This window comes from Grammomys surdaster, unplaced genomic scaffold (genome assembly GCF_004785775.1).
Source record: "Grammomys surdaster isolate TR1022 unplaced genomic scaffold, NIH_TR_1.0 140, whole genome shotgun sequence".
Taxonomy (NCBI): Eukaryota; Metazoa; Chordata; class Mammalia; order Rodentia; family Muridae; genus Grammomys; species Grammomys surdaster.
Genome location: NW_021604598.1, coordinates 2,758,585 through 2,775,584, shown reverse-complemented (window position 1 = coordinate 2,775,584; position 17,000 = coordinate 2,758,585). Strand labels below are relative to the sequence as shown.

Here is a 17,000-nt window from a genome sequence, read left to right as displayed (position 1 = left end):
ATACATAAATAAATGTACTTTTATTTTTAGAGACAGGGTCTCATATGTAGACCAGGCTACCCTCAGATTTATAGAGTTCCACCTGACTCTGGAGTATTAGAATTAAAGATGTGTGCACCAGCATGCCCAGAAGTAAGTGTAATTAAAAGAAAAAAAAACAACTTCAGAAAATATATGAGAGACCAAGTATCCACATGAGAAATATGTGTTCAGATCAAAACTGAGGGGAACGGGGCAGGGCTGGTGACAGTTCCCTGGGGACATGGCCGCCCTGTGCCTTGTAATCTTGAGCATGCTTTTCCAACTCTGTGTGGTCTACTCCCATAGCACCCGAACCTCCTCAAACTGCAGCACTCTCCTGTAAATTGGGTGCCCTGACAGATCATTGTGCTGGAGTGTGGCCCCCTTGATAGAGGCCCTGCCTAGACTCCCCCAGTGAGGGGCTGAGGGTGGCCCAGTGGTGGAGCAGTGTCTAGTCCTGTGAAGGCCTAGGGTCTGGCCCTGGCACTGAAGCCCATTGTGTAGTCTGGCTGTGGACGCTCCCAGTCAGCTCTAGGCTCTGTACTGTTTGTTGACTGAATATATTCTGGTGTGGTAGCACAAGCTTACAAGCCCAGCACTCAAGAAGCTGAAACGGGGATCACCTCAGCTTCAAGGCCAGCCTGGGCTTCAGAGAGAGTCTCAAAACAACAAATGCTAAGATAGGAGGTAATGGAGCTGGCAAAGCCTCGTGGGCAGAGAAGCGATGGGAGGCTCCAGGCCAGGGCACAGCCCAGGATCAAGGCCCTGGGGTCAAGAAGAACTTGGGCTGATGAATGATCTAGAAGGTAGAGGGTGGGCTGGAGAGATGGCTCAGTGGTTAACAGCCCTGACTGACTGCTCTTGCAAAGGTCCTGAGTTCAATTCCCAGCAACCACATGGTGGCTCACAGCCATCTGTAATGGGATCTGATGCCCTCTTCTGGTGTGTCTAAAGAGAGTGACAGTGTATTCACATACATAAAATAAATAAATAATAAATCTTTTTTAAAAGAAAAAGAAAAAAAGGTAGAGGGCAAAGAGTGAGGTGCTGGGGGAATCTAAGCACCCAAGAGTGAGTGCCACAGACTCCTGAGCTGGGGCAGTGCAGTGTTGGAAACGAACTATGATGGTGTTCGGCTGACGGCATCACATCATGTCTGCGGAGGTTGGTAGGCCTGATGGTATATCATGGAGCACTCCTTGGAGGAAGAGGCAGGGGAAGTGACCTCTTTAGCATCTAGTGAGAGCTATGTTTCTAAGCAGGACAGGAATTTACTTTCTCCAGCTGAAGAGTTGGGGAAGCCCCCACCTCCACAAACACACACATGCCCAGGCTTGAAAGAGGTAGGCAAGGTGGACTGAAAGACTTGTAGTCCTGTACACACACACACAACAACAACATGCACAAACAAATCTTACAGCCAAGTGTGGTGGCAACACTCCTTTAATCAGAGTGACAATTAGGTCTTTAAGTTTGAGGCCAGCCTGGTCTACATAGTGAGCTCCAGAACAGCCAAGGCTGTGGCTCAAGCAAGACCCAGACTCAAGCAACAAAAAAGTAATTTATTGTCTTTGTAGAACTGGAAAGTACAGAAAAATCTAGAATACCAGAAACCTAGGTGTAGCTGCTTTCTAGATTTTTGTTTGTTCTGTTTTGCTGAGATAGGGTCCCCCTCTAGTCCAGGCTAGCCTGGAACTCATGGTCATGCTGCAGCCTTAGCTTCTGTGAGTGTTGGGATTGCAGACGTATATAACCAGCACAGCTCCTGCCCTTGGCTTCCATGCCCCACACATGCCAGGCCAGCATTCCACCTCGGGCCATGCTCTAAATTACTTTAAACTAAATACTTTTAAATTACTTTTAAACTAAATTACTTTAGTGTTTCAGGTAGCCCAAGATAACCTTGAACTCCTAATCCCCAGTCCTCTTCCCCTTGAGTGCTGGGTACAGGAGCGAGCCACCATGCCTGCTTTATAGGCTGCCAGGGATGGTTCCACAGCCTGCAGCAGCTCACACATGTTCTCCCACCCCAGCTTCAGTCCTTTGTTCATTTTGTAGCCCAGGCTGCTCTTGTTGCCTTTCCTCTATCTGGCTTGCCCAAACTGGGCCCTCAGGCTTGAGCCACCATAGCCAGCCCGAATTTTTCAAATGCATAAAAGAAAAGTATGTTTTTAATACCTGGCACCACAAAGCTGGTGGAAATTATTGTTTTGGTTGATTTTATTTATTTTTTCAGCTGCAATGAAACCCAGGGCCTCGTGCATCCTGGGCAAACAATCTGCTCTTGGGCTGGGCCCTGGCCCTATGTTTTTCATGTTTTCCTTTTGATTTTCCCCAGCCACATAAAAATGCAAAGGCACCAAGCATGGTAGTGCATGTACCTACCAAGCGCATTCCTGCACTTGGGAGACGGAGGCAGGGGGATTTTTTTGAGTCCTAGGTAGTTCTAGGGCTACATAGCAAGATGCCATCTTGATAGAGAACGGAAAGGAAAAGAAAGAATTTAGAGTAAACACGCACTTGGGCCATCTTGACTGGAGAATGCTTGTGGAGTTGGAGGCAGAAAGCATCATCAGTTTGAGGATGCAAAACAAAAAAAAACAAAAACAAAAAGTAAAAGCCGGGCAGTGGTGGTGCACACCTTTAGTCCCAGCACTTGGGAGGCAGAGGCCGGCGGATTTCTGAGTTTGAGCCAGCCTGGTCTACAGAATGAGTTCCAGGACAGCCAGGGCTACACAGAGAAACCCTGTCTCGAAAAACAAAACAACAACAACAAAAGAGAAAAAAAGAAACACAGAAAGTAAAAAAGGGGGGAAAAAGAGGAAGTTCTTTTTACTTCTCCTGTGTTTACTGTACTTTAAGAGAGAACTAAAGGGCAGCCTGGGGTACATAAGACCCTGCCTCAAAAATACAAATAAACCAAAACCAAGGACTGGAGAGATGGCCCGAAGTTAAAAGCCCTTACAGCTCCTGCAGAGGACCCGTTTGCCTCAGCAGCCGCATCAGGAGGCTCACACCCACCTGTGACTCCCAATCCCCTGAAGCCTCCCCAGGCACACTCTTGATTAAAAATAAATCTTAGAAAACATATCGACACATTGTCCAACAGCATGGTGTGTACAGTCTCACTGAGTCCGGCTCACCTGTTTTTTAATTACAGCTTTCATCTCAATCGAGTCATTATATATGTTTTTTATTTTTCTTCTGGTCTGTTTTTTTAGTTTTCTGAAACAGGGACTTTCCCTTGTACTGCAAGCTACCTCCGCCTCAAACTCCTGATCGTCCTTTTCTGCCTCCCCAGCGCGCTGGGGTCACAGATGCACACTGCCATGCTTGGACAACATACTTTATCCCCTCTTGAATTCCTTACAAATGTGTTTCTTTGTTCTGGGTGTGTGTACGGCACATGTGAGTGTCCGAGCACAGCTTTGGGGAGACATGTCTCCCACCATGTGAATCCCCGCAATCAAACGCAAGCCAGCCACTTAGCAGCAAGCTCCTTTCTTCACTGACCCATCTCGCCTGGCCTGTATTTTGCTTTTTGAAGATGATGTTTCTCTGTGCTTCCCTGGCTGGCTACCAAGCAATCCTCCTGCCTCACCCTCTCCATTCCCTGGGCCCTCAGGCATGTGCCACCGCCCCAGGCCGTCCTATCCTTTAATAACGTTCCAGCACCTTCAGCAGCTAATTTAGATATTCTGTGTCCCTGGAAAACATGCCCTGTGCCTGCCTGATTTCCTTAAATGGTCTTGTGTTTCAGAAAAACAAGATTCTCTTTCTGTTTCTTGTTTTTTCCACTTTAATTTTTTTTTTTTTTTTTTTACACTCCAGTGCTGGGACAGGGCTGTGGACATCTTGCAAGCCAGGCAAGAGCCATGCTGCTGAGTGCCTGCCCCCGTATTTTATTACCTCTATTAATTTAAGGGTGATGGGGGTATTTGTGTGGCGGTTAGTGGGCAGTTTGGGTGTGTGTGTTCTCTTCTTCCACATTGTGGGTCCTAAGGATCAAACTCAGGTCACCAGCCTTGGCAGCAAACTCCTTTACCGACTGAGCCACCTTGCCAGACCTGTGTCTAGCTGTTTCTCCATGGGTCTGAGAATCTGAATTCAGGCTGTCCGTTCTTGTGGCTAATCTGCTGAGTCATCACACCAGCCCCTTTGTTTTTCTCTTAGATAAAGTCTTGTGCAGGTTAGCTTCAAACTCACCTTAGCTGGGGCAGACCTTTGACCTGTCATTCTCCTGGACAACCTCCCAGGTGGCAGGGAGGCAGGCCTGGAGAAAGGGGTGGGAGGTGGGGGTGCTGAGCACATGTGAGCGTCGTGTGTGGCAGTCAGTGCACCCACAGAGACTGGTTTGAGATGGAGTGTTTTGTTTGCTCCTTTCACTCCCCTGCTGGCCGACCTAGGGTTCTAAGAAGTCTCCATGCTGTCCCGGGATCACAGACAAACATGCCAGGGTTTGGGGATTTGAATTCAGATCCTAAGGCTTGCACTGCAGGTGCTGTGCTCACCAAGGCACAAGGCGGTTTTTTAAAAATTGTTACATTTTTATTTACTGGGGGAAGGGGAGTGTCAGAGGCTAACTTTGAGGAGTCAGGCTTGGCAGCAAGCACCTTTACCCTTTGAGCCCTCTTGCTGGCCCTAGAAAAGATTTTTTTCCTGCTGTTATTTTTGACCTGAAGCTGTTTGAATGCATGGATTCAGAGTGCCGAGGTACCCACCACTGTAGGCCTGCTGTTGCTGCTGTTGTTTTTGTTTTGCTTTGGCTTGTTTTTTCCAAAACAGTGTTTGTCTGAGTAGCCCTGGTGGTCCTAGAAGTCAGTGTGTAGACTAGGCTGGCATCAAACTCAGAGACCCATCTGTGTCTACCTCCTGAGTGTTTGGACTAAAGGCGTGTGCCACCACCTGATGCTATTTCAACATGTGAACACCCTGCTGGGGCTGGAAGGAACCTTTTAAGCCGAGTTTGTTTATTTGTTTGTTTGTTTGTTTGTCTTCTTTCTCTTCTTCACATGGGCTCTTGCACATATACATACGTGTGTGTGTGTGTATGTGTGTGTATGTGTATACATATGTATATATACACACACACACATTTACATGTAGGCTGGACTCGTCCATGTTCTCTTGCCTCAGACTTCTATCCTGGAGCCTGGATTATAGGGATGAGCCAGCACACAGACTTTAACAGGTTTACTGTTATTCCTGTTTTTATTCTTGAGGCGCATAGTTTGTTTGGAGGAGGCAAGCATGTTACTACTGAAGGCGTGCCAATGTCAGACGCTGGTCCTCACCTTCTGCTTCTCTCATTTGCTGCTGGTTCCCCAGGCTAGCCCATGGGCTTCCAGTGGTTTCCCCATCTTGCCATAGGAACCCTGGAATTGCAGACTTCTACCACTATGTCCAGCTTACACACAGATGAACTCAGGTCGCCAGGGAAGTTCCCTTACCCACTGAGCTGTCCTGCCAGCCCTCCAGCCTCTAGCATTTAAAGTCTGGAGCTCTAAGCCAGGCATAGTGGGGAATGCCTGCTATCCTAGCACCCATGACTGAGGCAGGAGGCTCTCCAGCACAAGGCCAGCCTGAGCTATAGAGAAAGACCCACAAAACAACACCAGCCAAAGCCTGAAGATGTAATTCTGAGGATGCAGGCTCAGAATGCAGGAAGTGCTGAGTTCTGTCACAGAACTTGGAAAGTAGAGGGCAGTGAGTTCAAGGCCAGCCTGGGCTACATAAGACTCTCGAGCAAGCCAGAACCAGAGCTCAGTTAAGAATACTGCAGTAGAGCCGGGCGGTGGTGGCGCACGCCTTTAATCCCAGCACTTGGGAGGCAGAGGCAGGCGGATTTCTGAGTTCGAGGCCAGCCCGGTCTACAGAGTGAGTTCCAGGACAGCCAGGGCTATACAGAGAAACCCTGTCTCGAAAAACCAAAAAAAAAAAAAAAAAAAAAAAAAAAGAATACTGCAGTAGAAAGAAAAAAAGAGAAAAAGAAAAGAAAAAATTAGCCGGGCAGTGGTGGCACACGCCTTTAATCCCAGCACTTGGGAGGCAGAGGCAGGGGAATCTCTGAGTTCGAGGCCAGCCTGGTCTACAGAGTGAGTTCCAGGACAGCCAGGGCTACACAGAGAAACCCTGTCTTGAAAAACCAAAACAAAACAAAACAAAACAAAAAAAAGAATACTGCAGTAGTGTACAGAACCTGGGTTCCATCTTCAGGAACACAAAACAATGATAATAAATAGTAAATGAGAAGTTTGACACACCCAGCACTGGCTCCTGGTTCACAAAGTAAATTCAGTTCTCTGTCAGCTGGGATCACCACACCCCGGACTATACTGCTTTTGGACAGGTTTGTAGCCAAGTGTCCCACCCCACCCTGTCCTGTCCACACTCAGCCTGTGTAGAGAAAGCACTTAAAGCTCCTGGCAGAACTCGAGGAGGTCCCAGGAACTTCAGGAAGCAGTGAATTGCTTCTGTTACAAAAAAAAAGAAAGAAAAAAAAAACCCAAAAGTTAGTGGTAGTAGCTCCTACCTTTAATTCTAGTGTTTAAAAAACTGGGGCCGGCCCCCCCCCCCCAAGAATCAGGGCAGCCAGGGTTTAAAAATTGAGACCCTCTCCCAAAAAAAAAAACTTAGATTTAAAAAAAAAAAAGTAATGATTAAAGAGAACTTCCACTCCTGGGCCCTCAGCGAAGCTCTCCTCATAGCAGGAAGCAGATGCCGTAAGGAAGGAGGGACACAGAGCTTCAGCAGGAGGAGGAGGCCACAGCCAGCAAGGTGAAGTGGAAGTGCACTGAGACCACACTTGAGGCTTGGGTACTGCACGTCCTTGGAGACTGGGCCCAAGAGATCACGGGTGTTGGGTGATCTCAACACTCCTGAGACAGAGGCCAGACACTCTCTGATTTGGGTGCTAGCGTGGTCATGTAGTGAGTTCTAGGCCACCCAGGTTACACCATAAGACCTTCTCTGAAAAAAGAAAAAAACAAAAATAAAGTGCTGAGAGATGGGGACAGCAGTTAAAAGCACCGGCTGCTCTTGCAGAGGCCCAGGTTCAATTCCCAGTACCCAGATGATGGCTCACACCATCCCGTTCCAAAGAAACTAATGGATGCTGTTTCTCTTCTATGCAGGCACCAGGATGCACATGGTGCATAGACAGACAGACATTCAGGCAACACATACATATGCACACATTAAAAAATGTTAAAACTTAGAATAATGATACTCGTGGTAGAGGTGCCCCCTTACGTGTGTGTTACGTGGGGGTGGGGGCTGCGTGGAGAGAGCAGTGCTCGTTCACGGAAGCCAGGTTGTCGGCCTGTACAGCAAACGCCTTTCTCCTCCTTGCTGGGAACGCCGTCTTGGTGGCCACCGCAGCAGCAGGAATCTCGTATTGACAATGGTCTGCAGTTGACCATCTCCAGAGCTTACTTCTTTTTAATCGAGACAGTCTGGCTACGGAGCCTTGACTGGCCTGGAGCTTGCTGTGTAGACCAACCTGATGTCAGCCTCAGAGAGCCCCCGCCCCTGCCCCCGCCCCTGCCTCTCCAGTGCTGGGATTAGAGGCCTGCACCACAGCACCTAACCTACTGCACGCTTATCTTCTCCAAGTAAAATTTTGGCAGAGCAGGGTTTTGATTGGCTTGGTTGATTGGTTGTAGTGCTGAGATTGGAATCGAAAGCCTCACACTCTAGACAAGTGCTCTACCACCAAGCCACGCCCCAGCCACGCCTCCAAGCCACGCCCCAGCCCCTCACTGGGGATTCTAGGCAAGCACTTATCACTGAACTATGTCCCAGTTTTTAAAATAGTTTATAAATGCAAAGTTTTTCAAAGGTATGGTGGTACATGTCCCTAAACTTAGCGCCAAGGAGGCAGAGGCAGGCAAATGACCACAAATCCAAGGACACCCTGAGCCATGGGATGAGTGAGATCTGGGCCAGTCTAAGCTATACAGGGTCTTGGAGAATATATATGTGTGTGTGTGTATCTTTTTTTTTTTTTTTTTTTGGTTTTTCGAGACAGGGTTTCTCTGTGTAGCCCTGGTTGTCCTGGAACTCACTGGTTGACCAGGCTGGCCTCGAACTTACAGAGACACTTCTGCCTCTGCCTCCCAAGTTCTGGGATTAAAAGTATGTGCCACCAGTGCTCAGCTGTGGCCAAAGTTTTTAATTACATGTATATATTTAGTGAATGAAGGTGTGGCTCTGAGTGTGTGGGGCTCTTGTCTTGCCAGGTGTTCCGCAGTCTCCTGCAGAGCCTTCCTCTAGCACACACCCTGCTGCAGACTCGACAATACAGCCTGAGAACCCTGCCCCGGCTACCCAGGACACCACTGACAGGAAGCCCACCAGGCCAGCAGCATCGCAGGACTCACAAGTGGCTGAGGGAGCAGGTCAGCAGACATCTGTGAGGGACACGGGACCCCAGTCATCCACAGTGGACTCAGAATCACAGGTCACTTACACCACATGGTCTCTCTTAGGCAGAGCCTCCGTGGGGGTCCAGTCTATCATGAAGAGGAAAGAGGACCCTATAGACCCTGAAGTCCACCAGAGGAACCTCCAGTTTGTGGGAGTCAATGGCGGGTGAGTGAATCTCCAGCCCCCGGTGACTCTTAAGTCCTTCATACTGTAATACTGACTCTTATGAACAGGGGGCCTGAGCTTGCCTGCTGCCGAGAGCTGCGATCAGGCAGGCCCTCACAGTTAATCCCTTGCATCAAAGCATAAGGAATATAGGATAGAATCTGAAGTAAAGGAACATGTGCACCTTGCTGAGACTCCTTCAGTGGCTCTGGAGCCTGCGCAGGCCAACTGTGCCCTCAAACAGCACTGACTGCAGATCCAGCGGAGGCCGTGACGGTTGCAGTGTGGCATGGGTAGAAATGGAGGACTGTGGGCTGTTGAATCCCCCAGTGAGGGGCTGGGTGTGGATATCAGACACCCACTTAACCTAACATGTGACGTCCTTCATCCCCAGTCTGAAATGTAGAGAAACTAAGGACGAGAGGTCACAGCAGTCTCTCCTACACACATCCTAATCAGTGTCCTTCCCTGGCCCCTTTAGGTATGAGTCCTCCTCGGAAGACTCCAGCACAGCAGAAAACTCCGAACATGAGAGCACAGAGAACGAGGGCCCAGAGCCACCGGCAAGGACTCTGAGCCCAGCTGACCACCCACAGCTCAGGCCTCCAGGGGCTGCAGTGGCCAAGACCAGTCTGGAGGGGTGCCAGCTCTCCCAGGAATCCCAGGGCATGCCTGCAGCTGAGGCGGCATCAGGATCCGACCCTGAGGAGGAAATTCGGTCAGTTCTCTGGGTGGGATGGTATTGGACAGGGTGAAGGATAGCTCATCCGCTGCTGCCTGGGCTCCGGCCATGCAGGCTTCCTGTCAGTCACTCAGGTTAGTCAGCCGGGAATTCCTGTCAGTCACTCTACTGACAAGGAGCACTTGATTTTTGAGCATCTCACCTGACCTGAGTGTTTTCTTCTCTTTTGAGACAGGGTCTCACTTTGAGCCCTGACTGGCTTGGAACTCATTAAGTAGACCAGGATAGCCTCAAACTTAGAGCTCTGCCTGCCTCTGGCTCATGGGTACATGTCATATGTATGCATACGTGTTTGTGGATGCATATGGGTATATGTGCATGGGAAGTCTGTGTTGTTTCCTTATCTTTCTTTTTATGTTTGTGTATGTGAAGTGTGGATGTGTGTACTGTGTGTGTGTGTGCACATGGGGCTATGTTTTTTGTGTCCGTGTTTGTGATGTGGGTGCAGGTGTTTGTGTAGGTACATCTGCACATATGTGTACATGGGAATGCCCAAGACTGGCACCCAGTGTCTGTGTGGCCATCACTGTACCTGTATCTATTCAGTCAGCATCTCTCCCTGACCCCAGGTGACTGTGCAATGCAGCTTAGCTTGCTGGCTTGTTCTGCAGATTACCTGTGTCTTTCACCCGCATGCTGGGTTTGCAGTTCCCTTCCACATACCCACCTGGAATTTCCGTGGGTTCTAGGAATGTGGATTCCTGCCCTCGCTCTGGCACAACAAGTCCCTGTCTACTGAGCCATCTTCCTACCCACTCCCTTTTTATTTTGAGATAAGGTCTTATTGAGTTGCCCAGACTAGCCTTGAGCTCACTCTATAGCATAGGCTGCCTTGAACATGCAGTCCTACTACCTCCATCCAGTTCCTGCGTGTTAGGATTACGAACAGGTGTACCCAGCCTAGTTTACGGGGTGCTGGGGCTGGAACTCAGGGCGTCATGCCTATTAGGCAATCTAACAAATGAACCTTGTGCCCATCTCCAACTCTCTGTACTTTCTCTGTAGAATTGCCAAGTTGCCCATGCTAGCCTTTGACTCATTGTAAGCCAGGCTGGCCTTGAACCTGCAGGCCTCTTGCCTCTACCTTCAAGTAGTTGGGAGTTCCAGTCAAGTCCACCAGCCCTGGCAATGAATGTACTCTAGTGGATTTGAAGCTATCCTAGGACACATGAGACCATGTCTCAACAAATTGGGAGAGGGCTCTCAGATGGTGGCTCACTGCTCTTCCAGAGGACCTAGGTTCAATTCTCAGCACCCATATGTGTTGTGAGACAAAACATTTTCTGGGAAGACACATTAAACCCCAGCTAGGAAGTCCATGACAGATAAAAGTACAGATACCACCAAAGTCCAACTTGGTCAACCAGGGAGTTTTATTGGGGTTACTTACAGGAATATGAAGGGCTACTTAAAGAATCAGAAGTGACTCACACATAGCTAGCTGCATCACTAAGGCAAACCCCAGCATGAACTACAGCTCACAAAGCTGGGACCCTGGAGCTCACTGCACACCCTGCAGACAGCTTAACAGACTGGAGAGTGTCCTTTCTGAGGGACTCTAGTCTAAACCTTTTCCAGGCAGCTTGTCTGTTTTAAGAGTCTTCTCCACAGCTCAGCTTCTCTTCCTCTGTGGGGACTCTCAGCTTTCATTGTTTACTGTGGAAGGAAAAGACATAGTGAATCTGATATGTTTCAGGGACTTCCTGAAGCTTCTTTGAGTTGTTTGCTTTCTGCTTATGGAGTGTCCCACAGAATGGAATGTTTCAGTCTTAGAGGAAACTATTAAACAACAATGTGACTGCTCACAATCATGTGTAACTCAGGGGATCCAACACCGTCTCTGGCCTCTTCAATAGGGCACACATGGTGCACGGACAGACAGACATGCAGGCAAAACACCCATACACATAAAATAACAATGAATAAATCTTTTTCTAGTTTACAATCTGATAACATTTCTTCCTTTCTCTTCCCATATATGCTGTTCTGCTCTCTTTCTTTTCTTTTTTTTTTTACTAATTGTCACTGCATGCATATATGTGTATACCTCTATATTTCTCAGTATAACCTGTTCAGTCTGTATAATGCTGCCTGTATGTATATTTTCAGGGTTGACCAAAAATAAATTAATCTTTAAAAAGATAATGATAACAGGAGGTGGTGGCGAACCTTTAAATCTCAGTGCGGGGAGAGGAGGGGCAGAGGCAGACAGAGATCTTTGAATTCAAGGCCAGCCTGGTCTACAGAATGAGTTCCAGGACAGCCAGGGCTACATAGAAAAACTCTGTTGTTTTTTGTTTTTGTTTTGTTTTGTTTTTCAAATCCAAAATGATGATGATGATGGTGTTGGGGAGGAGGATGAAATGAGGAACACCCATGTTGGGGAAGAGGATGAAATGAGGAACACCCATGTTGGGGAAGAGGATGAAATGAGGAACACCCATGTTGGGTAGCTCATAACTGCCTATAACTGCAGCTCCGGGGACTATCCCCGCCTCAGGAACTTGCAGTCAGGTGCACAGACACACGTATATTAACATAAACTTTTTAGATTTTGTCTTAGTTAGAGTTTTGCTGCTGTGAGCAGACACCATCACCAAGGCAAGTCTTATAAGGATACATTTCATTGGGGCTGGCTTACAGGTTCAGAGGTTCAGTCCATTATCATCAAGGTGGGAACATGGCAGCATCCAGGCAGGCACAGTGCAGGAGGAGCTGAGAGTTCTACATCTTCATCTGAAGCCTGCTAGTGGAAGCCAGTCTTCCAAGCAGCTAGGACTAGCGTATTAGAGCCCACGCCCACAGTGACACACCTACTCCAACAAGGCCACACCTCCAAATAGTGCCACTCCCTGGGCCAAGCATATTCAATCCATGACAGATTGGTTTATTTTATTTTGTACATATGAGTGTTTTGCGTGCAGGTAGGTATGTGCACCACATGTTTACCTGGTGCCCATAGAAATCAAAAAGGGATCCCCTGGGACTGGAGTGGGTGCTAGGAACCAAACCCACACCTTTTAGAGAAAAAGGTGCTCTTCATTACTGAGCCATCTCTCCACCCTTAAACATAAACCTTCAAACATAGATAAAGGGGCTGGAGAGACGGCTCAGGAGCTAAGAGAGCTGCCTGCTCTTCCAGAGGACCCAGGTTCAAGTCCAGCCCCACATAGTAGTTCATAGCTGACTGTAATGTTAGTTCCAGGGGATCTATAGACATATATAATTGTATATTATAATCATACATTGCTTATAATTGTATAAGCGAAACACCAATGCAGGTTAAAATAAATTTTTAAGAAAATGATTTAAAAGAATTCTGGGCAGTGATGATGCATACACATGTCTTTAATCTCAGGAGGCAGAGGCAGGGGAATCTCTGAGTTCAAGGCCAGCCTGGTCTACAGAGTGAGTTTCAGAGCAGCTAAAGCTACACAAAGAAACCCTGTCTCAAAAAAACAAAAAAGTAAAATAAAATAAAAATCTTTAGGCCAGGCGGTGGTGGCGCATGCCTTTAATCCCAGCGCTTGGGAGGCAGAGGCAGGTGGATTTCTGAGTTCGAGGCCAGCCTGGTCTACAGAGTACCCTGTCTCGAAAAATCAAAAAAAAATTTAATAAATTAGTAAATTTTTAGAAAGTAAAGCAACATAATCTCACTCCTCTTCTGTTTCTGGCAGGATGGATCTGAGCCCTGACCTCATATCAGCCTGCTTGGCCCTGGAGAAATACTTGGAGAACCCAAATGCCCTCACGGAGCGAGAACTGGTACAGAGTACCCCTGGGCACATTCCCACACCATACCCCCGCCTCAGGGTGTCTCTGCACCTACTTAGTGCCAACCCAGACACCAAGGGTCTAGCTTGATGGTGGGTGGGGCTTAAGTGGGTGGAGCATGAGCCCTAGGATTGTGGTGGGGTCCACTGCTACCTGGAGACACCCTGGCTTCATGTTCTTATCTTTGGGATGTTCAGGAGATACTATACTTTCATTTTAGGAGCTGTCTATAATTGTGTTAGAGTCTAAGGGGGCAAGTGAACATTTTAGGGGTTATTTATAATTGTTTTAGAGTGTAGCTTGACTTGAACTCTGAATTTTCTTTCCCTGGGCTCCTGAGTGCTGGGATCAGACAGGTGCTACCTTGGCCAGTCACAGGAGCTTCAGGATGGTGGTCCTAGTCCTCACTCCCCACCCCTGCTGTCTCTGCAGAAAGTGGCCTATACCACAGTGCTTCAGGAGTGGCTGCGCCTGGCCTGCCGCAGCGATGCACACCCTGAGCTTGTGCGGCGACATCTGGTCACCTTCAGGGCCATGTCTGCCCGCCTGCTGGACTACGTGGTCAACATTGCTGACAGCAATGGTAACACTGCCCTGCACTACTCTGTATCACATGCCAACTTCCCTGTGGTGCGGCAGTTGCTGGACAGTGGTAAGCCTCCAGGCAGGACCAGCTTGATAGTCTGATGGGGGAAGCGTGTCTTCCCAAGCTCAGGAGAGAGTTGCTGCCTTCCTGGTCTAAAGCTCCCTTCACAATCTGATGGAGGGTTGGTGGACAGGGATTACAGCTTTTCATTCTGATGGGGGAGGCACTGTCTGAGGGAGCTTCCACTCTCTTGATGTAATAGAGGCAATACACCTTCTAAGTTGGATAGAAGAGAGTGTGCCCTTCAGTGACAGATGACAGAGGCTTTGTCTGATGAAGGAAGCTCTGTCTCCTAGTCTGATAGAGCAATGTAGCCAGTCTAGTGGAACAGAATTGTAAGGCTGTGCCCTTACAGTGTGCTGGGAAGACTCAGTCTTCTCCTTAGCAGTATAATGAATTCTGACTAGACACCAGGGCACTGGTATAGTCACTGAGGGTACCAGTGTGATGGATACTTTCACTGTGTTATGGATACTCTGTTTCCAAAGCCCTTGTGAGAGGGAAGGCCGTGGCCTGGAGCTGGGGATTGGACAGTGGACATGGTTTTCAGTCAGGGAAGAAGAAACCTGTCTTCCCTGGTCTTATGAAGTAGACAGACTCCCAGTCTGTGAGGGAGGCAGAGCCTGCTTAGCAAGTGCCAGGATAAGAAGAGATTGGCTACAAAAAGAAAGAAAAGAAAAATCTGGTAGCTAGGGAGATGGTGCAATGGGTAATGTGCTTTTCCTGCCAGCATGGCCATGGTTCGGGTCCCCAACACCCAAGATGAAAAGAAAACAAAACAAATCTAGGCATGGGTGAAGTCACGCGCCTATAAACCTGGTCCTTGAGAGTGAGGGGTTGGAGACAGGAGAGTCCTGGAGTTTGCTGGCTGCCATCGACAGTTCAGTGACAGATCTCATGTCAAGGATAAGGTGAAGAGCAGTTAAGGAAGATGTGTGGCACTGACTTCTGACCTCCTTGTATACATACAACAGACTAAACACACACAACGTTTCTTAAGACGGCATCAAGATGGCTCAGTGGGTAATAACGCTTGCCGCCAAGCCTGACAACCTGAGTTCGATCCTGGGGCCCACACGGTGGCTAGAGAGACCCAGCTGCTGCAAGCTGTCCTCTGATTTCCACAAGATGCCAGGGCAGCTGTTCCTACCCCAACTAACTAAATAGATGGAGAAGGTAGTTTAGGCAGTGGTTAGAAGTGGGTCCTACTCTCATGGGGTAGTTCCCAGCACCCACAGCTGCCTATAATCTACCTATAACACCCTCATAGGGACTACACAGACACACAAGTTAAAACATACAAAATCTCTTTTTAAAGTAATGTTTTTTAAAGAGAGAACAAACAAAAGGAGACACAAACCAAGGTACCTGGCTCCTGAAGACACTCTCTGGACTCCACAGCGTGTGAACAAGTACATAGAGACCTACTCCGCTATCCTAAACAGAGGGAGGGGCACAATCCCCAGTGCTCACTGTGGTGGGCCAGCCTTTAGTCTGATGGCAGAGGCTCATGCTCACCCTATCTCTCCCCTCCCCACACAGGTGTCTGTCAGGTAGACAAGCTGAACCGTGCTGGCTACAGCCCTATTATGCTCACTGCTCTGGCCACCCTGAAGACCCAGGATGACATTGAGACCATCCTCCAGCTCTTCCGGCTTGGGAATGTCAATGCCAGAGCTAGCCAGGTACGGGGGCTGCAGTGTGCCTTTATTTATCTAATTCATTTACTAGGAATGGGTTTGAAGGCCTAGGGACACTTTCTGAGACTCAGTTTACTCCTACTGACATGTGGGCCCCAGGGATTAAACTCAGGTCATCAGGCTTGGTGGCAAGTACCTTTATCCACTGAGCCACCCCACCTGCTCCTTTGTTAACTCCAGACTGTGGGCAAAGCCAGGTTGTGATAACATTCTATGTTCATGAGAACAGCTGTCACTCTATAGTTGGGTATTGAGACTCAAAGCAGCAGGATTATTTCTTCAAGACTAAAGGTAAGGGGCTGATAAGATGGCTCAGCAGTTAACAGCACTGACTGCTCTTCTGGAGGTCATGAGTTCAAATCCCAACAACCACATGGTGGCTCCCAACTATCTGTAATGAGATCTGATGCCCTCTTATGGGGTGTCTGAAGACAGCTACAGTGTAGTTACATTTAATAAATAAATAAATAAATAAATAAATAAATACCTTTGGCCCTGTGGGAGTGGGGCCTGAGCTAGAGGGAGAAGGGAGGGGGGGGTGAGGACAAACAAACAAAAAAGACTCAAGTCAAGGAGCTGATATCTGAACCTGAGTGATTCAGCCTTAGAGCAAGGGCTCCAGAGAGCTGGTGTATGTTGAGTGGGTTCATTCGTGCGTGTGCGTGTGTAGGCCAGAGGACCAGCATGTTAAGACATGTTTCTCACTAAATCTAGGGCTCACATAGACTGACTATCTAGGATCCTCCTGCCTCTGCCTCCCCAGGGCTGGGATCACAAGCTACACCCAACCTGGTTGTGCCTCTTTCTCTGGATGGAACTTGGGTCCTTTACCTACCTTTCTTCTCTTTTCTTTTTCTTTTTCTTTTTCTTTCTCTTTTCTTTTCCTTTTTTTGTTTTGTTTTGTTTTTTCGAGACAGGATTTCTCTTTATAGCCCGGGCTGTCCTGGAACTCACTCTGTAGACCAGGCTGGCCTCGAACTCAGAAATCCACCTGCCTCTGCCTCCCAAATGCTGGGATTAAAGGCGTGTGCCACTACTACCCGGCCCTACCTTTCTTTTTGAGACAGTGCCTTACAGTGTACCCCAGAAATCCGCCTGTCTCCCGAGTGCTGAGATTAAAGGCGTTTACCATCGTGGCATGCACCATCATGCCTCACCCCTATTTATTTATTTGGTTGTTTGGTTTGGCTTTTTTGAAACAGTTTTTCTGTGTAGCTCTCTCTGTCCTGGAACTCACTATGTAATCCAGGCTGGCCTTGAGAGCTGAGAATATAGGCATAAGTCATCATTCTGCTAAGCTTTATTATTTATTACTGTTGGAAGAGTAATGATTGAGCCTGGGCCCCCGCACCTGCTAGGTAAGTGCCATACCTCCCCCCCCTTTTTAAAGTTCTGTTTATTATTTTTTGCTTGTTTTGTTTATGTAGTCCTAGCTGCTATGTAGATCAGGCTGGCCAGCAATTCAGAGATCCACCTGCCTCTGCCTCTCTGCCTCTCTGCCTCTCTGCCTCTCTGCCTCTCTGCC

The 17,000-nt window shown here is 48.2% G+C and overlaps 1 protein-coding gene across 4 annotated transcripts in view; it reads left to right on the top strand.

The window, feature by feature from the left end:
- Positions 1 to 17,000, top strand: part of Kank2 (KN motif and ankyrin repeat domains 2) — a 29,063-nt gene that overhangs the window by 6,835 nt on the left and 5,228 nt on the right. For all 4 annotated transcript variants that reach the window (XM_028763780.1, XM_028763783.1, XM_028763781.1 and 1 more), the window contains exons 4-9: positions 8,262 to 8,420; positions 8,511 to 8,613; positions 9,095 to 9,331; positions 13,033 to 13,120; positions 13,562 to 13,781; positions 15,318 to 15,460. In XM_028763780.1, coding sequence (XP_028619613.1) covers positions 8,262 to 8,420; positions 8,511 to 8,613; positions 9,095 to 9,331; positions 13,033 to 13,120; positions 13,562 to 13,781; positions 15,318 to 15,460 — 950 coding nt within the window. The remainder of the gene's footprint in view (positions 1 to 8,261; positions 8,421 to 8,510; positions 8,614 to 9,094; positions 9,332 to 13,032; positions 13,121 to 13,561; positions 13,782 to 15,317; positions 15,461 to 17,000) is intronic.